The following is a 27,604-nucleotide window of genomic DNA, read 5'->3' as shown; positions in this document are numbered from 1 at the left end:
GAAAAACAACTTTGCTTTCTCTTCTGAGATTGTTAAATGGTCTGTATCAGTCAAGACAGAAACCTTCATTTTATTTCTCTCCAGATTTGGGGATGTTGGCATGACTTTCACAGGGATTCTGGAAGTTAGGGGTGAAGGACAATAATCTATCTCCTCTTTGCTCCACCTCAGCAGAGAACATACCACAGAGCTGTTGAAAAGTAACACAGAAGTACACACAACTGGACCATAAGGTTCAGGAAGCAGTTTAAGGTCCGAGAGTAGTTAAGACTGGAGTGCCTGGGGTTGGGTGGAGAACGGGGGCGTGTTAGCACTGGTTGGGTTAGGAAGCCATTAGAAAACACTACTTGATAACTTACACAATGTAAAATTTCCTAATTTTAGTTATCAAGTGTTCTAGCAGAGATTCAGCTTCAGAAAGGAGGGATTCCTTTCATATCAACTTAATAAGTTTATTTTCACAATGCTAGAGGTAAGCCCCTGAACTTCACAATTCCTCATGTTTCTCTCAAAAAAGATTTTAAGTCTTAGTATTAAATATCAAATCATGCTTTAAGGTTCTGTAGGCTATTTTTAAAAATCAAAATTAATTAAAATTGTGACAATGATAAAATGCCAACCAATCAAAGTCCCAAACTAATAAAATTCAAAATAGGAATCATCATTAGGATCCTGTTAAATTTTGATAGTCATGTTTGATCAACTGCTATCATTAATCTCAGTGCCATGAGTTAATAATGCACATATATCTTGAAAGCCTATGTTTTTTGTACATTTTGTTGCTGAGGTATAAAGCCAGGTTTTACCAACTTTATTAATCTAATATATAATCTCTTCCACAACAGCAACTACGTAAACACCCCAATAACATTAACCAAACTGGTGTCACGTTCTATGGTCTTCTAATTAACACAGTACATAAACATTTATAAACTATACAGCCACAGCAATTTATAAGCAACTATGTAATAAATTTTGAAATGTTAGGAATATAATAAAGCCACATTTTAAATAGCTTTTTTGTATTTTTTTATATTCACACATTCCACTAATTTCTTCACTAGACTATTAAATATTAAATTTAAATATGGCCAAACATAAAATAATATTGAAGGGTATCAACAAAATAGTTGAGTTTTATCAGTGACCACGTCACTTAAAGCTACTCTTTAAAAGACGAGTCATTCACCCAAGGCAAACATGGAAAAAGTTAGAATTAAATCTTAAATTCTTCATGGCTGGCCTGTCAGACACATGGGACTATCTAAGATTCAAGTTTAGAAGTTCTAAATGTCAAAAGGCTAACCATCACTAGTGGAATGTCTGATGCTGAAGAAAGTCCCTAAACAAACTCAACAGTGTTTTCAACTTGTAAGAGGGAAAAAGTCTGGGCTGGTACAAATCAACTTAACAGGGCTTTAAACCCTAGTCAAAGACAGCGAAATGTTATTACACCTGAGTAATAACCTCCTAGTAACCTCTAGCTTAAATTATAATGACTCTTGCCACAGTGTGATCTTAAGTTAACAGTTCTGCAGCCTTAATTAAAAGGATAAGGCATTTAATCAATTTTCTGTCATGAATTATTAGGCTAACTTCTGTTCAGCTAGGGACTACAGTGTGTTCTACCTTGAGGCTGTCACAATCATGATAATAACCAGACATGCATTTTAACAAATATTCACTGACAAATGAAGTATAACATTGTGCAAAGTGTTTGGTGGACTCAATATTGAAACATCTCATAACTTTTCCATAATCCCTTTTCTTCCACTAACAAAACTGGACCTACCACTTCTGTTCCTACATAGAAGCTGAAGTATGTTATGACTATTGCTATAAGAGTGTTTTTCTACTTTATGGCCCTATTTCGGCTAAATTATAGTCTTTATCAATTTAAATTTTTAAAAAAAAACCTACCTTTTTAGAACTCTGGAAAGACATTCAATTCACCAAGCAAAAAACTTCAATTTTGTTCCTCAAATAGGATAAAATTTTGATATATGATGTCAAGTTAAATTATTAGACAAGTGATCTCCATGTACCTAACATTAATGTTGTAAAGAGGTTTAACTAAACTTTCTTTAGTGAAGCAAGTTTCAATTATCCTAAAAATGGTGAGTGACCTATTACTTACGTGTGCATCTAAAGTGTGTCGCCTAGGAAACTATCAGTGAGTCAAAGAACAAAAATTTAGGTAGACAACTGTTAAATATAATGTTAATAGGTACGCTGGGCAATAAACTTGAACTTTTTATTTAACTTATGTCTGTTTAGTTTTTTATTGAGTTAAGTATAAAGGCCCAGTTAATCAACTCATTAAATTGGTCAAGGCAGAACACTTGAACTACATAACAGGATTTAAAAAGCGGTTGGTCTTTTAGTAGTTCTCTGGTAATCACACACGCGCACACACACACATACACAACTGGTAGAGTACTCTGGATATAGGATTTCCCCCCCATAATCTTATATAATATGCTGTTCACAATCTGCAGTATTTTGAAAACTATATAAATTGGACATGACCAAATTAGAGATGTCTGATAAACTCTTATAAAGTATTTGGGAACTTCAGCTCTAGTCCCCAAAAGATCAATTTTAAACTATAAAAAAGGAAAATTCATATAAAATCACAACAGATTTAACAGAAATCTTTGAAAAAAAAATAAAATTGTAACTCAATTTTCTACTTTTGAAAATATGACCAAGAAAAAAGAGTACAAGGAGTATGTCTGCATTTTTTAAAACTATTAACTGAGTGGATCTGGGGAAGAAAAAAAGCTATACAGTATTATTGCACTCCACGAATGTGCAGAATTCCAAAATGTGCCAGCACTGAAAAACTGCCTTGCATTGAGGTTTTCCAAGAGGTACAACGAGCCTGCCAAGAAAGCATCTGGTCTGTACTAACAGCTTGCTGTCTTCAGTACAGGCCTTCATAATGTCAGTCACGCTGCTCTTGCAAAAATCCCTTAATGTCTGAAAGATACAAAGAAAAAAAAAAAGAGCATTTTATTTTAAAAATTCACTCTTATAAAATTAACTTGCTGATCAGAAAAGAACCGAGAACATCTCTGCTAAACAAAATTAACTTTCACACCTCCATGTTCATGCACATTTGCTTATAAATTTTCTATCGTGGGCAAAACGATAACCCTAGTCAAAGACAGGGTGAAAATAAATTGCATAGTCTTAAGAACTAGTTATTTGAAGGTAAAGAGGTTTATATGTACAATACAGGTATAGTACATGAATTCTAGTCATTAGGAGTTCGTAGTCAAGAAAATGCTATTACAGGCCCAATTATTAAGCCTTAAACATAAAACTAATAGCACAACCTTACTTTATGGTCATTTGTTAAATCTTAAGTTGGAAACTCAATTGACAATAAATGTAATATCTATGATTATATATGTATATCTAGTATACTAATATAATATATATGTAATATCTTACTGATTCATGAGAATTAACTGATACCTATAGTTACTGCATTTTTAAACTACTTACAAAAGAGTTTTCAGTGCTGATAGTTGGGGCTATGATCGATGGTGTGGGATTGAATCCATATGCACGTTGAGCTTCATTTCATTGTCAAGAATTTGAACAAGCTGTTGCATGGATGGAAGGTGACCAGATTCCAACTTAGACCACACAGGTACATCTACAAAAATAAATGGTACCGCCCTCTCCAAATTAAAGATGAGTCTACAATAGACATTCATTCTACAAATATGTACTGTACTCTATGCACACAGCTGAAGACAGAATTAAGCTTTTTGCGTTTATAAAGTTTACATTCTAGTAGAGGAAATATAAAAAGAACTATACAAATAGCTACAAAATTACCCTTGTACACTAAAATTAAAATGAGAAGATGCTACAAGAGGGATATATGAGGCTGGGAAGGAGCCTTTGTACTTAATTTTATTAAAATAGAACTACTATTAAAATTGAGAGATATTATTATTAAACATAAAAGCTAAAATATAGAATGGTACAAAGGAGGCTGGAGAGGTAAGCAGAGATTAGATCAGGGATCAAAAAACTATAAAGGGTCAGAGAGCAAGCATGGTTAGTTCAAGAAGATATACAATCTGTCCCAGCTACTTAAGATCCATTATAGCCCAAAAGCAATAACAGGCAACAGATAAATGAATGGGCATGGTTGTGTTCCAATAAAACTTTAGTTACAAAGCAGGAAGCAGAAGATATGTTACACAGGGCCATGGTTTGTCTGTGCCTACGCTATATCATGCATGGCCTTTTGTCCATGTTAAATGTTCTGGTCTTTATCTTGAGAACAAAATAAAGCCATTTAATAAATTTGAGGCAGTAAAGCAACAGATGAAAGGTGCATTTTAAAAAATCTTCTTTTAAATAACTCAACTGTTTGGAGCAGGTATCAGCAAATTTTTCTGTATAAAGCCAGACAGTAAATATTTTAGACTTTACAAACCAAGAGGCAAATCAAGGATATTATATAGGTACTTATATAAATTTTTCATTGATGAAACACTAGACTCTAGGTATGAGTACTGAAATTTGAATTTCATATAATTTCTATGTCACAAAATATTCTTTTGATTGTTTATCCCTTAAAAATGTAAAAAGGAATTCTCTAGTGGTACAGTGGTTAGGACTTAGCATTTTCACTGCAGGGGCCTGGATTCAATCCCTGGTCGGGGAACTAAGACCCTGCAAACCACATAGCACAGCCAAAAAAAACCAACAAAATGTAAGCACCACCTAGCAACAATGGATAGACCTAGAGATTATCAAACTAAGTGAAGCAAGCCAAATATCATATGATGTCACTTATATGTGGAATCTTAAAAAAAAAAAAAAAGACACAAATGAGCTTATTCACAAAACAGAAAGACTCACAGGCAGAGAAAACAAACTTACGGCTACCAAAGAGGAAAAGGATTAGGGAGAAGGATAACTTAAGAGGCTGGGATTAACATATATATATGTTGCTTCCCATAAAATAAATAAATAAGGACCTACTGTATAGCACAGGAAAATGTACTCAATATTAATAACCCAGAAGGGAAAAGAATCCAAATTCCTATATATATATATATAGGAATCACTGTGCTGTATATTTGAAAACTACATGCCATTGTAAATCAACTATACTTCAATAAAAAAAAACTTTTAACAAAAATAAATAAATTTTAAAACTGTAAAAGCCATTATTAGCTCACAGGCCATACTATACTTGCCACCTCTGCTTCAGACAATGTGTTAAAGGGTAACAAGATAATTGTGGCTTGGATTAGGGTGGTTAGCAATGAAGATAAACAGAAGCTGATCTTTGAAAACTGTAAAAAGTAGAATTGAGAAAAATTAGTAATCCATTAGATATGGAGAGCAAGTAATGTTATCCTAGGTTTCTGACATGAGCAACTAGGTAGAATGATAATGATGCCATTAAATAAGTGAAAAATGCCAGGAAAGGAGCAAATGGAATATAAAAGAACTGCAGGAAGCTGAGGTAATCAACCATTTGGGAGTAGGCAATGTTTAGGATTCCTGGCTACATACAGAACATAGAAGAGAGGTCTAGAACTCCCCAGACTGTACATTCAAGGGTCATCACACAGATGTTACTCTAAAGCCATGGAGTAGCTGAGGACCATACAAGGATATAATTTAGCATATTATGAAAAATAGAAAAGCCTGATGCTTAGTATAAATCATTTAAAATTTATTACAAAATGCAAACTACTCAGAACCTACCATTCAAAGTTATCTCAAATGCACCTGTTGACATACACTGGTTTTCAATCATGTTGCTCAAGAAGAATACCATCATACATGCATAGACCTAAGAGAAAATACAATCAAATACAACAGGTTAAGTCAGTCTCAAATCAAAACTTGACAAGTAATCTTTTAAATACAGTCTAATTTTTATTTGGTAACTGTTCTTTTTAAATCTACCTAAAGATTATATACAATTACTCCCTTTCCATATATTCAGATAATGTACACAGAAAACTACAACACTAATTCACAGCTCTATATACTCTGAAGAATTTATACATGTTATTCCTAATGTACAGATAAAATTTCTGGGGACTTCCCTGGTGATCCAGTGGTTAAGACTCCACACTCCCACTTCAGGGGGCATGGGTTTGATCCTTAGTTGGGGAACTAAGATTCCACATGTGGCAAAAAAATTGGAAGAAAAAAAAAGAAATTTTTAAAAATCTCATAATAGCCTTAATAAGTTAAACAAAAGAATACCAGCTTAAGATGGATTCATTTTAGCATTTTTATGATCTAACGTATGAATTCCCAGGAGACTAGTGATGCAATCATCAGCAATTCCATGTATTCAATACAACCCGTCCATGTTCCAAACAAGTCATGTGAAGTCAAACTGGAAAAAAGTAGGTTAGAAAGCACTAGCATATTAAGTTACATTCATTCACTTTCTGAAGGCAAATCCATACCCTCCCAAGAAATAAAAGCTCCTGCTGGACAGAAAGGTTTTAATTTAACAAAAATCACCCATCACCCAATCAAAAGCAGGATGTAGTAAGGATGTCAATTCACAGCAAGCTGCTTCAGAAAAATAAATTAAAATGCCTACAGCAGATGAGAAGGAGCTTTCCCCTAGTCCCACTTGAGCTAGGTGGGCTCTGATTTCATAGAAGTTATCCTGGTATTTAGGGACAAAGTTTGCTTTCTTGAGAACAATACACAAGGAAGTGTCATGAAAGCTACAGCTTTCAGGTATCCTCTTCCACAGTAGATCAACAATGTTTTAAGTCTATACCAGTAAACTGTACTAAAGATAATGTGGAATCAACAGAATTAACAAATATGGCACAAAACACTGTCGTAAGTACTCTTAATCCTATGTAAATCAACATTTTGTTAATAAGAGTAGACACACATCTCAATTAGAAGTAGCACCTGAGGATGTTTATGTTAAGAAGTCTTAAAAAAAAAAAAAGAAGTCTTGCCTGCTACTGGAAATTAAGTGATTCTGTAAGAAAAAGAACAGCTTTGTTATGAGCTGGCTAAAGGTTGTCTCAGCACAGAACTAACGGATAAGACAGAGAATTCCAAAAGACAGTAATTCTTAGAAGGAATCTAAGCAATATCATTCAAGAGAGAAACAAAAATTAGTCCTATTTCTCAGAGAAGAAAGGTAGACCCTGCAGAAAAAATGATTTTAAGTAAAAGAGATGAGAGCTCTAGAAAACAGTACGCTGCAACAAAGAAGAAAATAGCACAAGATCCTTATGTCTATTTATACTGATTTTTTCCAGTTAATTTGCTTTAGATTCCTCATGGACAGAAATGTCAAAGAACAAATAATAAAAACAGAGAGTTGAATAAGAGTAAATTGGTGGAAATCTCATTTTTAATGTGAATAAACCTATTAATACTCATTTGTCTGCATAAAAGGCCTACATTGTTTATACATTGTTTTGCTGTATGACTTGGCCCAAGTTATACAATCAAAATCAGGTATGAAATTATTTTGTGCCCAGGTTCTACTAAAGTAATACTTCTTTAGCTTTCAAACAATAAAACATAAGACTAATCATTCTTAATATATAAATATGGAGACTATAGCCAAAGGAAGTTAAGTGCTTTGCTAAGAGGAAAAAACAAAACAAAACCTGGTTTAAGTTGAAATAGCACATGTAAATGGCAAAAAGTACTTAAAAAAAGAAAAACTCACTAAACTATTTCATTGACAACCTAAAAACCTATAGGTATCAAACCTATTATATTACATACCTTATTTTCTTGGCCCCACTGCCAGATGCTAGGAGCTTGCATGCCAAAGAAAGCAAAAGGATCCTTGCCAACAATTATTAAGCCTATTAATACTAGCTTGAAGACTGACAGGAAAGATGCTATGTGTCTATCAAAAGAAAAGAAATAAATTAATCAGAAGCTGCAATTTCTCATCTATTTCAAAATTTCATAACTCAAGTCTATGTGTATAGACATTTTTTAAACACTAAATCTAAAAATTGCTAAATATACCAGGAAAAAGCTAGTAATTAATTTTTTTCTCTTCAGTAAGTCCTTGTTGTTTATCCATTTTAAATATAGTAATGTGTACCTGTCCATCCCAAACTCCTGTAACTAAATTTTATTGTGCAGCATAAAACAAAAATGTTTAAGATCTTGGAATCAACCAAAAACTAATTTATAAAATTATATATAGCACTGATCTCTAAAGATACTATTATTTTAACAATACACAACTTTGTACCATTGACTTGATTTATTGCCACAATAAAAATTAAGAAAACACATATTTAGAAGGGTTGCCATCTCTGAAATGATCTTCCTCTTTTCCTTCTTACAGAAAAATTCTTTGGTTTTGGCTCAAATAAACTTGCTATTTACAAAACTGTTCTCTGTAAAGTATAACCAACTAAGAAATTATAATAACTAAGGATAGTTAATTCAACCAATTCATAAAAGTTTATTGACAAATGAGAAAAAACTTCATTTAAAAACTCCTTAATAAGCCAACATTTACTTACCTATATATTGGTTGAGGGAGGTAATTCTCTCCTTCTATGCGGATGTCGGGGTACCGCTGGCTAATAACCCGCATGTACTCCTCAAACACCCGCCTGTAACCTCAGGAAACACTGCAGAAAAATAAAAGTGTTTTCATTAAGTGGTTTAGAATATGACTAGATTTATTTTGTAGTTATGGGACTTCCTTGATGACTTAGTGGTAAAAAAAAAAAAAAAAAAAAAAATCTGCCTGCCAATGCAGGAGACACAGATTCGATCCCTGGGTCAGGAAGATCCCCTGGAGAAGGAAACGACAATCCACTCCAGTATTCTTGCCTGAAAAATCCCATGGACAGAGGAGCCTGGCAGCCTACAGTCCACGGGATCGCAAAAGAGTCAGATATGACTTACTGACTAAACAACAACATTTTGTAGTTATACAAAACCTAAAAATTATTACCAAGATTAAAAATCTTTCTCAAAACAGTTATATATTAGTAATGACTGATGGTGTATAAATGGACTTTTCTCACAGATTAGTTATCTTACCTTCAAGTAAATTCTTCTATTAGAACACTAAACTTTACAGATGTGGGTTATTGTTGGAAGAAGCAAATGCGTATTTACAGAAATCACCATATTCTCAACTTCCAAATACCGTTTTTCTGTTTTTTTATCAACAACTGTATAAACAATGAAATGAAAACAACTCATTTATATCTGAATTAGAGACATTCAAAATCTGGACATAGGGGACTTTCCTGGTGGTCCAATGGTTAAGAATCCACCTGCCAATACAGGGGACATGGGTCTGATCCTTAGTCTAGGAAGATTCCACGCACCCAAGTAAGTCCATGCACCACAACTATGGAGCCCTTGCTCTAAGCCCATGCCCTGCAACAAGAGAAGCTACCACGAGAGGCCCATGAACAGCAATGAAAAGTAGTCCTCCCCTGCCGTAACTAGAGAACGCATGTGCACAGAAATGAAGACCCAGTGAAGCCAATAATAAATAAATATAATTTTTAAAAAAGTCTGGGCATAGGAATCTTAAAAAAATGCTAAGGCGTTAGACACGATATATTGTTTCTTATTCCAACTCTACCCTTAACTGCCTGCTCAATCACAATAAAAGAAACTTTAAAATTTCTTAGATCCTTTCTGACTCTCTGCTTTACAAATAAAAACAGACTGAGAAGATACTTTTCAGCAATGACAGTAATCCATGTCATTACTCCAGAAATTAAGTCAACAGCAGCCAATCATCTCCATTAAAATTTCTGAATAACTAAACTGTGGGTCTATATGTTGCTCTAGGAAGAAAAGGAAGAGATGCCACCAGAATGCATATACAGGGGAAAACAGTACACTGAAAACTTACTAGTAAGACACTGATTAAAGAAACTGAAGACACAAGTAAATGAAAACAACTCATGTCTATGGATCAGAAAAATTTATATTGTTAAAATGTCCACACTTTCCAAAGCACTTTATAGATTTAATGCAATGCCTAACAAAACTGCAATGACATTTTTCACAGAAATAGAACAAACAATTCTAGTATTTGTATAAAACCAGAAAAGACCCCAAGTAGCCAAAGAAATCTTTAGAAAGAAGAATAAAGCTGGAGGCACCATGCTTCCTTACTTCAAACTATGTTACAAAGCTACAGTATGTGTGGCAGGTGTATAAAGGCACATAGATCAATGAGACAGAATCCAGAAATAAACCCACACATATATGCTCAAGTAATTTATAACACAGGAGCCAAGAATATACAATGGGAAAAGGACAGTCTCTTTAATAAATGGTGTTGGGAAAAGTGGACATGTAAACAATGATGGTCTTACATCATACACAAAAATCAACTCAAAATGGAAGTTGAACAGAAGATCTGAAACCATTAAACTAGTAGAAGAAAACACAGGGCTAAGCTCCTTGACATTGATCCTCACAATGAATTTTTTAAAAGCTTCTGCACAGCAAAGAAAACCATCAACAAACAAAATGAAAGGGCAATCTATAGAATGGGACAAAGTACTTGCATATGTAACTTCCAATAAGGGGTTAATATCCAAAATATATAAGAAATTCACATAATTCAATAGCCAAAAAAATCAAAACTCTACTTCAAAAATGGGCAACAGGGGAATTCTCTAGTGGTCCAGTGGTTAGAACTCAGTAATTTCACTGTGGGAGACTGGGTTCAATCCCTGGTCCAGGAACTAAGATCCTGCAAGCTGCAGTGTGGCCAAAAAAAATAAGAAAACATGGGAAAGGAACCTGAAAAGACATTTTTCCAAAAAAGACATAAATATGGCCCACAAACACTTGAAAAAATGCTCAACATCATTAATCAACAGGGAAATGCAAATCAAAACCACAATGAGTTATCACCTCATACCTGTTAGAATGTCTATCATCAAAAACACATTATAAAGCAATGAAGGTACCATTTGGTAGGAGGAAACAGGATCAGTAATTGATAGTAGGACGAAACCTGAAGTGCCAGCTTTGTCAATCATACAATCATCCAGGAAAAAAAAATGTCAACCACCACCATCACCAGCCCAAACTAACAGCATCAAATTTACATCTGACAGGGAGAACAAGTCCAAATGTTAGTAGATCTCAATGTAAGAAAACTCACTAAAAAAGAGAGAGAGAGAAATTCACCACTCTTTCTTTACAAATAATACTTCTACACTGAGAATGAAAATCTCACAAAAGATAAATACGAAATTTTAGCAAAAGGAGACAAGTTTCTATTAACTAAACAAAAGAACTTAAGAATCTCCAGACACTTTATCTTTACTAAGAAACATTTACTTTATTCAACATTTTATTATAACTATGGTTAGATTCATCAAGTATGTCTTTTTGCCACAACTGCTTTCTATATAAGAGAATTTTAATGTTGCTTTTGTTTTGCTTTACATTACAAAAATAATGTAAAGCACTTATGTACCTTTTTATACTGTGCATGAGGTTCAAACCAGTCAATGTGGGAATCAAACCAGACAATCCTAAAGAAAATCAACACTGAGTATTCATTGGAAGGACTGATGTGAAAGCTGAAGCTCCAATACTTTGGCCACCTGATGCGAAGAGCCAAATCATTGGAAAAGACCATGATGCTGGGAAAGATTGAAGGCAAAAGGCAAAGAGGGCAGCAGATGAGATGGTCAGATAGCATCACCAACTCAACGGACATGAATTCGAGCAAACTCCAGGAGACTAGTGAAGGACAGAGAAACCTGATCACAAAGAATCAGACATGACTAAGCGACTGAACAGTAACAACTTACATACCTAACTACCTTGAAACCAAGAAATGCCAAGTAATTTCAATGCCTAAGTTTGCATCAGTATTTACAATGGAGTTGATGATCTAAAATGATAATATGTAACTTTTAATGCAGTATTTGAGAGCTGGAGACTTGAAATTTCCTTTTTTATAGACAAAGAGGAAAAAATTGAATCCCAGAGAGATCAAGTGACTTCAGATATGGTCCCCCTTAGTCAGGGCTGAAACTGGAACACAGACTGTGATTTCAGATCCTAGGCCCTTTCCATTAAACCTCAACAAAACAGTTAGATGATGTAAGCTAACTTTCCCTGTGTCCACAAATCTCTGCTACTTTAAGGCCACAATCAAGTACTCATAAAGCAGCAGAGATCTCTTGAGGTTCTTCTGATGAAGCTACAGATTCTCCCTCCAGGCGAACTAAGCCTGTGGGCCCCAACAATCCTCGTGTTTGCTCTAGGAGTTCCAAGCCTTCTTCAAGGGAAGCCCCAAGAGGCCCAGCTACAGAGGAATGTCTAAGTACAGGCAACACACAGGTTAGATTCCTCCCAGTCACCCAGTTTTCTGGTTGCTATGCTCAGAAACCTAAGTCTATCCTTGGTTTTCCTGGTCCCAATTCCTCAGTTAAGACTCAGATCTTTGTATCGAACTCCACACCATAATCTTGAATCAACCCATAATCTTGACATCTAAAAAGGACTTTAAATCTGTAACTTTCTTCAAATTTCCAGTTATAAAATGAATAAGTCATGGGGATGTATAATGTACAACATGGTGACTATAAACTAATAATACTGTATTTCATATATGAATGTAGCTGGGAGAGCAGCTCTTGAAATCAAGTTTTCATCACAGAAAAAAAAAAAAACCAACAATGTAACTATGTGTATAATGACAGATGTTAACTGGACTTACTGTGTGATTATTTTGTAATATATACAAATATCAAGTCACTACACTGTACACCTGAAACTGTTATATCTCAAAACAAACAACTGTATATTTATTTCTGAAAAATGAAGCAATTTACAAACCTGACAACATATTCTTAGACAAGTTTACTCATCCATAAGCAAACATTCCACCCTGTATTTGCCTTCAGATGTGTGAAGAAAACACAAGTAACTTTTTTCCTTATAGTGATTTCCCCAAAATGTTAAAATTGTTTTGAAATAGCAATCATTACTGCTGACAGATGTTTTCCAAAATAAAACATATCTAGTGTTTACTGAGGTATGAAAGATGTTAAATTAAAGGCACACATGGTAAGGAATCAGTAATCATTTCACATCTACCACTACACCCAGCTCTTTCGACTTTTCCACTCTTTCTGGGTCAGTGAATAAAACTATATAACTCATAGAATACCTTCAACAAAATAAGTACGTGAACATACTAAAAACATGTTGTAGCTGCTGCCTATTCCTTCTGCCCTTGAACCAAAGTCCTTAGGAAGTAAATTAATCCACCTGCAGTGCAGGAAGGGAATATTAATCCACCTGCAGTGCAGGAAGCACAGGAGACATGGGTTCAATTCCTGGGTTGGGAAGATCCCCTGGAGAAGGAAATGACAACCCACTCCAGTATTCTTGTCTGGGATATTCCATGGACAGAGGAGCCTGGTGGACTACAGTCCACTGGGTTGCAAAAGAGTCAGACACAACTTAGCAAGTAAACAACAACAGGAACAAACATAATTACTAAATATAGAAATGACTTAATACCATTAGCACACAGGAAACTCCCCGGTGGCTCAGATGGTAAAGAATCTGCCTGCAATGCAGGAGACAAGGGTTCGATCCCTGGGTTGGGAAGATCTCCTGGAGAAGGAAATGACAACCCACTCCAGTATTCTTGCCTGGGATATCCCATGGACAGAGGAGCCTGGCGGACTACAATCCATGGGGTCGCAAAAGAGTCAGACATGATTTAGCAACTAAACATATAATCACTTTGCAAATCTCTTCCTTGTAATACAAAAATACCTTGCAATAAGAAGCAACTTTTGCAACTGCTAAATTTAAAATATTTCACATAGTACTTCTCAAAGATTAATTTTCTAAAAGAAAGAACCTGCATACAAACTAGATGATCCTTCTGTAATGAACAGAAAGGAAATTGAGGAATGCCTGTGCTGTTTCAAATACATTCTGTGCTTTTTCCAGTCCATCGTGTTTCAGCCTAATTCATGGTACCAACCATCCCACTTTTCCTTTTCTATACCAACACCTGCCCATAACTGTAGTCAAATGCCTGCTTACATAAAACCCTACCCCTCCTATTTCCTTACTAAAGGAAAACAGGGCAAAATCTCACCTATTTGTGGTTATGAAATAAAACCTTGTGAGTTCTATTTCTTGCATCTCTTGAACTTACCGCCCTCCCCTCTTTTATTCAGAATAATCTCCCCTCCAATCATCCAACTACCCACACATAGGATTGGCTCCTGTTTATACAATAAAACTCAACTTCCTGCAGTATCTGATGTTGCATTTGCAGAAATGCAAACCTGTCACAGGAAGACTTGAGTGCCCTCTCTAAAAATGAAAAACCAGGATTTTAAAAAGTAACTATCAGGACTTCCCTAGGGGTTCACTGGCTGAGAATCTGTGCTCTCAACGCAGGAGGGCCCAGGTTTGACCCCTGCTCAGGGAACTAAATGCCAGTAACTAAGAGTTCGCATGCAGCAATGAAGACTCTTTGTGACCCCATGAATTGCAACACACCAGGCCTCCCTGTCCATCACCATCTCCCAGAGTTCATTCAAACTCACGGCCATCGAGTCAGTGATGCCATCCAGCCATCTCATCCTCTGTCGTCCCCTTCTCCTCCTGCCCCCAATCCCTCCCAGTATCAGAGTCTTTTCCAATGAGTCAACCCTTCACATCAGGAGGCCAAAGTACTGGAGTTTCAGCTTTAGCATCATTCCTTCCAAAGAACACCCAGGACTGATCTCCTTGCAGTCCAAGGGACTCTCAAGAGTCTTTTCCAACATCACAGTTCAAAAGCATCAATTCTTCGGTGCTTAGCTTTCTTCACAGTCCAACTCTCATATTCATACATGACTACTGGAAAAACCACAGCCTTGACTAGATGGATCTTTGTTGGCAAAGTAATGTCTCAGCTTTTGAATATGCCATCTAGGTTGGTCATAACTTTCCTTCCAAGGAATAAGCGTCTTTTAATTTAATGGCTACAATCACCATCTGCAGTGATTTTGGAGCCCCAAAAAAGAACGGTATTATATGAAATCAAATAATATCCCTTCCACTTGCCTAACTCTCAGAACACTGCAGTGGCCACCATAGTAAAAACACTTAGGATTACAAAACACACCTAACAAAGCTTCTAAGATTCCAGGTTTCTTGAGTTTACTCCAAAGATCTGGCAAACTTAAAATTCAATAAATGATCTGTTCTTATTCTCTTTATTCTTTGTGTATTATTCTTGAGGTCACTAGTTTCTAGTTTCCCTATACCTTTGGCATAACATTTCAGGAAATCTGCTGCAGACTATTCCATAAAGAACTAATAAACTGTGTGAATTCCTCAGCTCTTTGTGGGGAAGGGATTTTATCTCTTTAATCTGGAAAGCATTTCTCATCAACAGATTTATAAGGTATGCAGCCATTCAGTAAAAGTGATTTGATGAAAGCATTTAATAAATGGCAAATCACCTGCACTTTGCAACAATTTTTGTCTCAACTTAAAATATTTCACATAATTTCATGCTTTTATTCTTTTCAATACATTGTTTTAAATTGAGGTATAATTCACATGCCATAAAGTTCATCCTCAGTGCATTTTTATAAGTTGTCAGAATGATTAGGAAAAACACAACAACACTGTGTTCCATGCTAATTCACTGGCCAAACTAGAGATGTCTCCAGGCTGCTTTACAGCTCTCCTGTTTCTCTTATGCTTTTACCAGCATGTTGTAGACTGATTTCAGATATTAGAATAAACTCAACAAAAAGGTCAGTAACCTTAGAAAACCACAAACAGGAACCTTAGAAAGAAAACCACCAACAGGATAAGTAGTAGGGGTATCTCAGAAATGAGAGCAGCAGGAAGATGACGGACAATAACACAAGGAAGCTTGGAAGGTTAGCCCCACCAGTAAAGGCGGCAGCCAGGTAAAAAAGGTCACTGAGTATGGAGTACATTCAAAACCGATGTTTTACATGTATCACATTCTATGCCTAAAAGCTACCAAACTGAAATAGAGGTCAACCAGGTAAAAATCCACCTGAAAGGAACAATATTAGAAAGCACTGTTCAACACTCCAGTTAGAAATGTTTAAATGGGGGTGCGGGGGAGAAGACAGATTATGTCATGACCAGAGTGGACTGCCACAGGATTGTATTCATTTTTTCGATAAATACTGCCTGATGGCAGGAACTGTTTTAGGTTCTAGATATTCAGCAGCAAGCAAAATAGACAAAGATCTATGCTGCTGTGATTCTAATAAAGAAAAGAAAGTAAGCTGGTAACAGTCTAATGGAGAGGATACAATTCATCAACTGATAATATCTGAAGCTGTTTTCCTTGTCTTGCTTGAGAAACAGGAATGAAAAAAATGAAACACCTGAGGGACTATGCAAAAACTGTCACAAATTCAAAGAGTAGAAAAAGCAAAAAAAAAAAAGATTCAAAATAAAAGCCTACATCCAAAAATATTCTGCAAGAAGAAAAAAAGAATGATAAAAGAGATAAGGGAGGACTGTAAGAAACCGTGAAATGAAAAAGCAGAATAAAAAATATATATCTATATACATATATAGGCCCTAAAAGAAGAAAATTGATGGGTGAAAAACTGAATCAGTAATAGGTGAATAATACACAAAAATTACAGATCTGAGTAGAATCATCAATAGAGGGAGTTTGTTGATAAACCAGGGTTTTTTCCTATAGAAAACACCCTGAGAAACCACAGAATATTTACAACAATTGGTCACAATTGGTCACAAAGAAAGCCCATAAGTATGTGGATGAAGAATGTCATCAGATATCTCAGTAAGCAAAGGATGCTGCAACCATTAAGCCATCAGCCACTGCAGACACCCCCAGCTGCGCACCCTGAGGGGATCTGGGACGGAGAAAAATAGGATACTGGACCTAGACAGTTAAAATACATATCAAAGAAATTTCAGTTCTTGCAACTTCCCATATATGGAAAAGCACTAAGTTCATTGACTTGAGAGGTTTTTCTTTCATTCATTCTTTCAGTAATCTGACACTCTGATAACCATTTTTCCCCCCTGCAAAAACTCCTGGCTCCTCCCCTACCTCTTCGTAATAGTCCCTTGTTGATGAGAGGCTGTCTCCGAGGGCTAAGTTCTCAGTATGTCCGTGGAATAAAATATAACAGCAAATGTCACGTTCTCTAATTACAGAGCAATAAACTAGAGAATTCTAAAAAACCCAACCTACTTTAAGATCTTCTAGTAAGAGTATTACCTAGTTTAGCTATGTCAAAATTTTAAATGTGATGCCCATTAATGTAATCATAATATTTTACTTCTATGGATTTAGTTTATGGAAATAATTGGACAAGTACACTAGATAACTGACAGTAACCTGAACAAAGTAATTTTATGAAAAATTAGGACCAACATAGGACTTCTCTGATGGACCGGTGGTTAAGAATCCACTTGCCAATGCAGGGGACACAGGTTCAATTCCTGGTCTAAGAAGTTTCCATAAGCCCAGGCACCACAACTGCTGAAGCCCATGGGCTCTAGAGCCCATACTCCCCAACAAGAGAAGCCACTACAACCAGCAGCCTGTGCACCGAAACTAGAGGAAGCCTGCAGCAGCAATGAAGACCCAGGATAGCCAAAAATAAATGCATTCTAAAAAAAGAACAATTAGGGCAAACATAAATGTTAAACAAAAGACTGAGTAGCTTAAATAAATTGAGAGCACCTGTGGACTTCCCTATAGCTCAGATGGTAAAGAATCTGCCTGCAATGCAGGAGATCTAGGTTTCATCCCTGGGCCAGGAAGATCCCCTAGAGAAGGAAATGGCAACCCATCCAGTATTCTTGCCAGGAGAATCCCATGGACAGAGGGGCCTGGCCGGCTACAGTCCATAGGGCCACAAAGAGTCGGACACAACTAAGTGAGTAACACAAAAAGAATACCTATCTTATGGAACACTATGCCTGTTGATATAGAACAGTATTTACTGATATGAACAGGTAAGTGGTGGTGGGGAAGGCAAATTTCATAAAACCATACAACTATGAACTATGAACTCATTAATATAAAATATAGCATGTGTCTGTGAAGAGTCAGCTTGAAGGAAGATTCTTCAACATGTTATCAAAGAGCTACAAGCATTTTTCATTTTCTTCTATATACTTTCTTTTTTTATTATTTTTACAACAAACAAGTTATTTTCATAGTGAAACCGAAAAGGAACCTGTGTGGCTCCTGGGCACAGAAGCCTTTTTGTCCCTTGTTTCTTGTAGCTAAGACTCTAACCTCCAGGACACTCCCTGAGTTCCAAAGGGCAGACGAAACAATTGCTTATAGGAAAGGAGTAGTCAAGAAACCACCTGAGGTGAGATTTAAGAGACTACAGAAGCTCAACAAGACCACCTGGGGCCCTGCACACACCCTAATCCTGTCAGTAACCCCATCCTGAACTACTGTAAAAACTCATCAAATCCCCCTGGGTTGGGACACAAAGCAGGAGTCTGCTCTGTCTTCCTTTGCCTGGCAAACCAATGAAAGTGAAGTGAAAGTGAAGTCACTCAGTCGTGTCTGACTCTTTGCGACGCCATGGACTGTAGCCTATCAGGCTCCTCCGTCCATGGGATTTTCCAGGCAAGAGTGCTGGAGTGGATTGCCATTTCCTTCCCAGGGGATCTTCCCGACCCAGGAATCGAACTCGGGTCTCCCACATTGCAGACAGACGCTTTACCGTCTGAGCCACCAGGGAAGCCCAATAAAACTATTCTTTTCTGCTGATGATGTGTTCAGTTGCTAAGCTGTGTCTGACTCTTTTTCGACCCCATGGACTCTAGCCCATCAGGCTCCTCTTCCATGGGATTTCCCAGGCAAGAAAACTGGAGAGGGTTGCCATTTCCTTCTCCAGGGGGTCTTCCTGACCCAGGGATCAAACCCACATCTCCTATTTGGTAGGCAGATCCTTTTCCACTTCACCCAAAACTCTGTCTTTGAGATTCAATTCAGCACCAGTGCTTTCAGCATCAACAGTCAGTGATCTATCTGAATTTCTTTTAAGGTGAAAGCCAGTAAGTAAAGCTTTCAAAGGTTTATTTACTGAAGTTACCATTATAACATTAACGAGAATACAAACAATAAATTACATAACGAGCACTTGATAAATGGCAGTAGCCCAGATATACTGTGCTTTAACAGATTATCTGACTCCAGTTCTCCTTATTTCCTGTCTACTCTGCCTCTGTGCTGAGTCAGGCTTCATTTGCATGTGTTCTTCCTTTAGCTAGTACAGCTCATCCTCTGTATCTCCTGATAGAGTTCCCCATACCCTTCAAGATTTCATTTCCTTCTCTGCAAAGCCTTCCAACCTCCTGAATAGGTAATCTTTCTTCCCTCTGGGTTTTTAAGACTTCTTTTAGAACACTCAGAACAGAATGTTTTACTGTAATATTGTTTATTGTCTCTCCTACCAGACAACTGGTTTTTAAATGTTACAGTTAAAAAAAAAAATCATGTCTTCCTAAAATTTGAACAGAAAGAGAAAACAAGTGGTATGAAAAAGGGGGCATTAAAAACCAAGGGCTTTGTTGAGGTTTGACAGAAAACAACAAAATTGTGTAAAGCAATTGTCCTTCAATCAAGAAACAAAAGAAAAAAATACTAAGAGTTTGATTATCAGTTCTTGCTAAAATCTACGTGGCCACGATTTCTGATCAATTTCAGACTGCATCTCAATCAAGATAAAGTATTTGAAAACATGATTTTCCTTTTTGGAAAGCAGGGAATATCAATCAGATAAACTAGAGGACTCCAACTACACTCTTAAGTGACAAAGATGTAAATGAGACATACATACATGCTTTCACTTTTTTCCTTTAAGTTTCTTAATGGTACTTAATAGAATATTAGAAGTAACAGTGTAGAGACTCCTTAAAAAACTGGAAATAGAACTGCCATATGACCCAGCAATCCCACTGCTGGGCATACACACCAAGGAAACCAGAATTGAAAGAGACATGTGTGCCCCAATGTTCATCGCAGCACTGCTTACAATAGCCAGGACATAGAAGCAACCTAGATGCCCACTGGCAGACGAATGGATAAGGAAGTTGTGGTACATATACACAATAGAATATTACACAGTTATTAAAAAGGATGCATTTGAATCAGTTCTAATGAGGTGGATGAAACTGGAGCCTATTATACAAAGAGAAGTAAGTCAGAAAGAAAAACACCAATACAGTATATTAATGCATATACAGGGAATTTAGAAAGATGGTAGCGAAGACCCTATATGCGAGACAGCAAAAGAGGCACAGATGTAAAGAACAGACTTTTGGACTCTGTGGGAGAAGGCGAGGGTGGGGTGATTTGAGAGAATAGCATTGAAACATGTATATTATCACATGTGAAACAGATCCCCAGTCCAGGTTCAATGCATGAGACAGGGTGCTCAGGGCTGGTGCACTGGGATGACCTTGAGGGATGGGAGGGAGGTGGGAGGGGGGTTCAGGATGGGGGACACATGTATACCCATGGCTGATTCATGTCAATGTATGGCAAAAACCACTACAGCATTGTAAAGTAATTAGCCTACAATTAAAACAAATTAATTTTTAAAAATAAAAATAAATAAAAAAGAAGTAACTGGAATACAACCAATATCCTTACTGTACAGAAGAAAAAGTTGAGAGCTAAAGAGATACATAATTCCCCCTAAGTCATTCAGAAGATAAAAAGGCAAACTGTTTTAGACCTCCAAACTGCTGGTCCAGTAAATGCTCAGCTTCCCAGTAACTACACCATTCAAAATTTATGCGGTTTCTGAATGATATATTAAATTTGATTTTGGCTACCACTTACCTTAATGGCAACTGTAAGGAAACAATATTCTAATTTTCTGTAAGAGGAGATAAAATCTTAAAACCATTCATATTTTACTTACATCTAAATGCTTTGAACTAAAGTACTTCATTCATTATTAAGAAGAAACAACTATTATACGTACAGCACTCAGTTAGTTCCTGCTATTTATCTTCAAAATGGTCAAAACAAAATGATGACTAAATTCTATATAACTTTAAACATAAACCACAGTGGCAGGTGCAACAGCTACCATTTTATTTATCTCTATAGCACTCTACCACTACTCTACTATCTGGATCAACTTCCTATCACTCCTTTATTTCACTGTTTCCAAGTAGTACATTCTTCCCTTTTAGCATCTTTCTAAAAACCAAAATTTATCTCATAATCATTAGTGTGTCACAGTTTAAATGGCCATATTTCTTCTCTTCTGCTGCTGCTGCTGCTAAGTCGCTTCAGTCGTGTCTGACTCTGTGCGACCCCATAGATGGCAGCCCACCAGGCTCCCCCGTCCCTGGGATTCTCCAGGCAAGAACACTGGAGTGGGTTGCCATTTCCTTCTCCAAAGCATGAAAGTGAAAAGTGAGAGTGAAGCCACTCAGTCGTGTCCGACTCTTAGCGACCCCATGGACTGCAGCCTACCAGGCTCCTCCATCCATGGGATTTTCCAGGCAAGAGTATTAGAGTGGGGTGCCATCGCCTTCTTGGTTTCCCTTCTGAGTGCTACATAAAATAATGGTGTATCTTACAATCTATCATATCTTAGGTTTTGAGAAATATAATCCCTGCTATTTAAGTTTTTAGTTTTAGTTACTGTGACTATTTGGGAGAGATGAAACTTTCTTTGTAGGATTTTGCCCTGGCTACTCTGTTTTTAGTTTTAAAACTGAACAAACAAAACAAACTTGTGGTTACCAAAGGGGATGGGGAGGCAGTAAATTAAGAGTTTAGGATTATGTACTACTAAATATAAAACAGGTAAACAGGGACCTACTGTACAGCACAGAAAACTACACTCTATATCTTATAACAACCTATAATGGGGAAGAGTCTGAAAAAGAAAATATATATAATACATATATCACTTTACTGTACACGTCAAACACAACATTGTAACCTACACTTCAGTTAAAAAAAAAATTCAGGATTCTTGCCCTTTCATTCCCCCACTACACACACAAAAATCTGCAAAAAACTATTATCTCCTTTTACCATTTATCATTAGACATCGCTCCAGAACTGAGAAGCCACCTTTGACACCTCTCATTCCATGCCACCTCTCCGGCCCCTCAAATATATAATCACTAGAAACTAACTTAATCTCAGAAAGATCTCTTAGACCTGTCCCTTTACTTCTACCAACATCTTTCTATTCCAAGCTCCACTGTCTCTTGCCTGAGCAATTCCAAGAGTCCCCCTAAATGGTCTCCCCGTATCTATTTTTTGTCCCCTGTAAGGGGCTTCCCTAGTAGCTCAGACGGTAAAGCGTCCACCTGCAATGCAGGAGACCCAGGTTTGATTCCTGGGTCAGGAAGATCCCCTGGAGAAGGAAATGGCAACCCACTCCAGTATTCGTGCCTGGAGAACCCCTGGACAGAGTAGCCTGGTGGGCTACAGCTCATGGGGTCGCAAAGGTCAGATACGACTGAGAGACTAACGCACACAATGTCTTTCCCACAGTGATACCTACTGATTTTTCCTTAACGAGGCCCTCCAGACCTTCCAGGGTCTGTGCCACCTTCTCTCTGGTCTTTGAGGTCAGGAGCCTTGGCCTCAAGAAATTATGTTCTCTCCTATTATAAGGCCACCAAATGTGTTATTTCCATTGCTCAAAAGTGCTCTCTAAATATATTTTGACCTTCAAATCTCTGTTCAAAGTTCATTTTCTCATGAAACCTTCCCTGATCCTGTGACTAGGTCTCTCTCATACTTTATTAGTTTCCTATTGCAATTAACACAATGGTAATTTTATGTGTTGTCATGGATTAATGACTGCCTTCTATTCTTGCCTTTAACATCTATGAGAGCACTGAACTGAACTCCCAGCATCAAACAAAGCACCTGCATAGACTTGGGGCTCAACTACTTGTAAACATACAAATATTTGTCTAAAAAACTAACTTAAAATTTCTCAGATTTCTTCCATTCAGCATTTTACTAATCTTGATCAATATTAACATCCAAATCAGTCTTTGGTCTTTATTTTCTTGCCTCCATACTATGAAAGCAAAGGCTAAAAACTGGCATAAATTTAAATTAAAATGTCTTCTAGCAATTGTTCCATTTACTTCTTAAAACTCCATTTAGAAATTGGTTGTCCTAAAATTATAGCAATGGGTTCTTTAACAAAAATTGGAAAATTCTGATGCATTCTGCTTATGTTTTGAAATCTTAACTTTAATTTACTATTCTTAGAAAATCAACTGTCAAATGTTGACTAAGTATTAACCATGAAGAGCTGCAGATAGTAATCTCTTTAAACTGCAACAACTGATCCTATGCTGTAAGTATGATTACATGTTAATTCACATATATGGGAGGAAAAAAGCATGCATACAAACATGCCAAACAGTACCTGTCAGAATACATTTACACAAAAATCACAGGGAAAAAAAATGTGATAAGGGAATTTTAAGTTTTGATTAGAAAACTTCCTTTTTTATGCTTAATGCTTAAACGTCCAAGTAAACAGTATAAATTTTCCTCCAAATATGCAACATCCTTACATGCATCTTCTTCAACTGCTTGATCAACTGATGTAATAAACCAAACATTCAGTTATATTGTGCTTCTCAGTAGGCTTTGAGAGGAGCCACATCTGCCCTGTTCAAGTTATCTTTAGCCTTTGGCACAAGCGGGTCTTAAATGAGGATTTACTGAAAAAATACATGAAAACAGAATAGGAGGTTTGTTCAAGCTACTCTGCATGCTTGATCTCTCTCTCTTCAATTCCATTATGTATTATTTTGTTCTATTAGCAATTACAAAAGTGCCACAATTAACAGATGATATATTGAGTTAAAGAAAGAGTACTCATAATGAATATAAAATAATAAAAGGCAAAAGAAATGGAAAGGAAGGGAAAAATACCTCATGTACACACTGCTACATTTAAAATGGATAACCAACAAGGACCTCTTGTATAGCCATGGAACTCTGCTCAATGTTATGTGCCAGCCTGGGGGGTTTGGGGGAGAATGGATACAGGTATATGCATGACTAAGTCCCTTTGCTGTTCATCTGAAACTACCACAACATTATTAGTTGGCTACACACCAATACAAAATAAAAGTTTAAAGTTTGAAAAAACAAAAGTTTAAAGTTTGGGAAAAATGAGTTCTCTGTTAACACTGGTAATTAATGAAAAGTTGCACTTTACAGCACTTTGATTTTAAATGGAATTAAAATAATTTTCACAGATTTATCCTCGTTTTAACTTCCTTCTTTTCCCAAACTTGCAAATAAATGCCCAAGAGATTCTATCAAAATCAGAAACCAAATATTCACTTTACTATACACAGATTAGTCTCAGGGGGAAAAAGTAACAAACAAGCTAAATTTACCTGTATTTGGTAGGGCATAGGGCATATTTTTTTAATTAATTTAATTGGAGAATAATTACTTTACAATATCGTGGTGGTTTTTGCCATACATCTCCATGAATCAGCCACAACTGCATGTGTCCCCCCATCCTGAACCGCCCCCTCCCTCTCTCTCCCCACCCCATCCCTCTGGGTTGTCCCAGTCCACTGGCTTGAGTGCCCTGCTTCATGCAACGAACTGGCACTGGTCCTCTATTTTACATATGCTAATATACATGTTTCAATGCTATTCTCTCAAATCATCCCACCCTCACCTTCTCCCGCATAGTCCAAAAGTCTGCTCTTTACATCTGTGTGTCTTTTGCTGTCCTGCATATAGGATCATCATTACCGTCTTTCTAAATTCCATGTATATGCATTAATATACTATTGGTGCTTCTCTTTCTGACTTACTTCACTCTGTATAATAGGCTCCAGTTTCATCCACCTCATTAGAACTGACTCAAATGTGTTCTTTTTTTTAATAGCTGAGTAATTCCATTGTGTATATGTACCACAACTTCCTTATTCATTTGTCTGCCAATGGACATCTAGGTTGCTTCATGAGGTATATATATGTCTCTTTCAATTCTGGTTTCCTCAGTGTATATGCCCAGCAGTGGGATTGCTGGGTCACAAAAGGGCACAGGGCATATCAACAGGTTTTTTTGCCATATACAGATATATTTTTTTAAGAGTGACGCATTTTTGTATGTAACATGCTTAGGATGACTGCAAAAGAATTTAGGACAAGTCTGTACTTCTCTACTTAAAGAATAAAAGGAAACAAAAACTAAGTAACAAAAGTTCAACTGAGGGCTTTCCGGGTGGCTTAGTGGTAAAGAAGCTGCTTCCCAGTTCAGGAGACACTGGTTCCATCCCTGATCCAGGAAGATCCCACAGGCCAAGGAGCAACGAAGCCCGCCACAACTACCGAGCCTGTGGTCTGGAGCCTGGGAGCTGCAACGACTGAGCCCACACACCGCAACTACTGAAGCCCCGGTGCTCTGCTCTTGTGCTCTGCAACAGGAAAAGCCACCGCAATGAGACACCCCTATGCCGCAACTAGACAGTGGCCACTGCTCATCACAACTAAAGGAAAGCCTGTGCAGCAATTAAGAACCAGCAGCCAAATATAATTAAATAAATAATCTTTAAAAAAGAAGTTCAGCTGAAGTACTTATGACGTTTTTGAAGCTTGATTTTAAGAACTGAATGCCTTTCCCTACATTTATTTATACATTTTCAAAACTTTGCTGTGTACCTAAGAGGAAGGTACATTTGTTAAATTACTGTGACAAGTAAACCGATATAACCAACTGTAAAAGAATATTTTTGAAAAGCACAAATGAAACCCAGAGATAAGAAACAGAAAAATTACTTAACTTGGAAAATGCAGTCTTTTTTTAACTACTTAAATCCAAAAGTATCACACTTAATCCTTAATAATATATGTAAGTTAGTAAGAAGACTGCCACTTTCAAAAAAAAAAAAATGACAGGGAAGGGGGAGTCAAGCCAAAATTCTCATTTACCGTATCACAAATGAAAGATGATATACAATGATATATGCCAGGCACACAGTAAACACTACAGGAAGCTTTTTTCAATCAGAAAGAAGCAAGGTTTTAGTTTTCAGTTCAAAAATCTTATTTTCTGACTTTCTTTAAAAGTCACTTAAACTGATTTAATTTTAAAGATTTGCTTAGTCTTTAAGATTGAGCAAAAAGCTAATTGGATAAGCAGAAAATCTAAATTTTAGTACACATATTAATATATGAAGCTTGAAGAAACTGATTTTAAATGTATTAAGGCCAACACCAGTGTTCAAAAATAACAGGATTCTTCAGATTTACTAATCTGACCACCTTCTTCTCAGGAAAGAAAAAAAAAACCAAACCATCTTTTGAGATACAGGATTCTAATTTCTACAATTTTACAATTTTGGTTTTTGTTTTTCATCGAGGCCTTTCAAACGTTCCCCAACACCACTTACCTTATCGCGTGCATTGCTATTCTGCTTCTAGTACCTATCTAGGTAACAACAAACTTACAGAAAATTGTCAAAAACTGCAGGGTCTGGGGGGATGAGGGATTGTTTTTGCTATTTCTCTTAAGGCCCAAGAGATCTGAAAGGTGGAGAGAGATGCCAGGGCAAGGAACTCCCGGGAGTAACGGGACTGGAGAAGAAGATGCAGTTGTCTGGGAGTGAACGTTTGTCAGAAGGGCAACGTGCTCCTTTTCAAAAACACTTTGGAAATTGCAAACGGACAATCAGCTTCCCCATCCAAGCCCATCAGCTATCAGAATCCCGACTCCCTCATCCAACAGTCACTTTGGCGGATCCTGGAGAAAAAGACGTCTGTCCCTCGCGGGATCCCTCCAATGACCCAAGTTAACCTTCGTCTGGCCGGGCAGCGAGGCCGCCAGGCGTTACCCGCGAAAGGCGAGAGGAAAAGTGAACCCAGTGACAAACGCTGGAGCTCCCGCGCTGACACTGCGCCGACTCATACGTAACCCACCTCCGCAAGGCAGCCGGAGGGCCGTGGCGTGACGCCGCCGACCGGTTCTCCGTACTGACAAGTGTCCCCAAGCCTTCGCCTTTCCGTATTTACCATTCCCCTTCCCTCCGTTCCCATTCCATTCATTCGAGGAACCAAAGAAATAAAAATAAAAACAAAGTGAGCGGCTGTGCTTGGAGGCAAGGAGGGCGGCCAGGCCATCCCCGGGAAGAGACCCGGAGGAGGCAGGCGGCGGAAGGCTGCTGGCGCCGTTCTTCCTGGCCGGGGAAAGTTCAGCCCTCTAGGCCGCGGATCCGGGGCCTCGCGTAGTCAGAGGGGCCGAGCAGAGGCGCGGCCGGGAGCCGGCGTACCTACTTACCAAATCTGGAACTTGAGCAGAGGCCCCGTGGCGTACTGCATCTTTAATCTCTTGCCAGGCACGCCGCCGCCCAAGTTGGCTGAGGCATCGCTCCGGACCACCGCCGACGCCGCCACCAGCAGAAGGAGCAGAATCCTCATCTTAAACGAGCCAGCCACTTCGGCCGCCCTCACGCTGAGACCGCAGGCAGCCCAAAGCCGAGCCGGTGCTGGGAACTGATCCCCACCGCGCAAACGCGATCCGCCAAGGTCGACGAGGGAAGCAGG

The 27,604-nt window shown here is 37.4% G+C and overlaps 1 protein-coding gene across 1 annotated transcript; it reads right to left on the bottom strand.

The window, feature by feature from the left end:
* Positions 1 to 50: 50 nt before the first annotated feature.
* On the bottom strand, positions 51 to 27,604 carry SELENOT (selenoprotein T). The gene is made up of 6 exons (XM_040234836.1): positions 27,339 to 27,604; positions 8,532 to 8,642; positions 7,771 to 7,897; positions 5,749 to 5,836; positions 3,514 to 3,667; positions 51 to 2,982 (listed from the first exon to the last, which is right to left on the bottom strand). Exons 1-5 carry the CDS (start codon positions 27,476 to 27,478, stop codon positions 3,543 to 3,545), a joined length of 591 nt encoding a protein of 196 aa, XP_040090770.1. The 5' UTR covers positions 27,479 to 27,604; the 3' UTR covers positions 51 to 2,982; positions 3,514 to 3,542.

Source organism: Oryx dammah, unplaced genomic scaffold, assembly GCF_014754425.2.
Source record: "Oryx dammah isolate SB20612 unplaced genomic scaffold, SCBI_Odam_1.1 HiC_scaffold_2, whole genome shotgun sequence".
Lineage (NCBI taxonomy): Eukaryota > Metazoa > Chordata > Mammalia > Artiodactyla > Bovidae > Oryx > Oryx dammah.
Note: the sequence above shows the minus strand (reverse complement) of the source record. Positions and strands in the feature narration are given on the sequence as shown.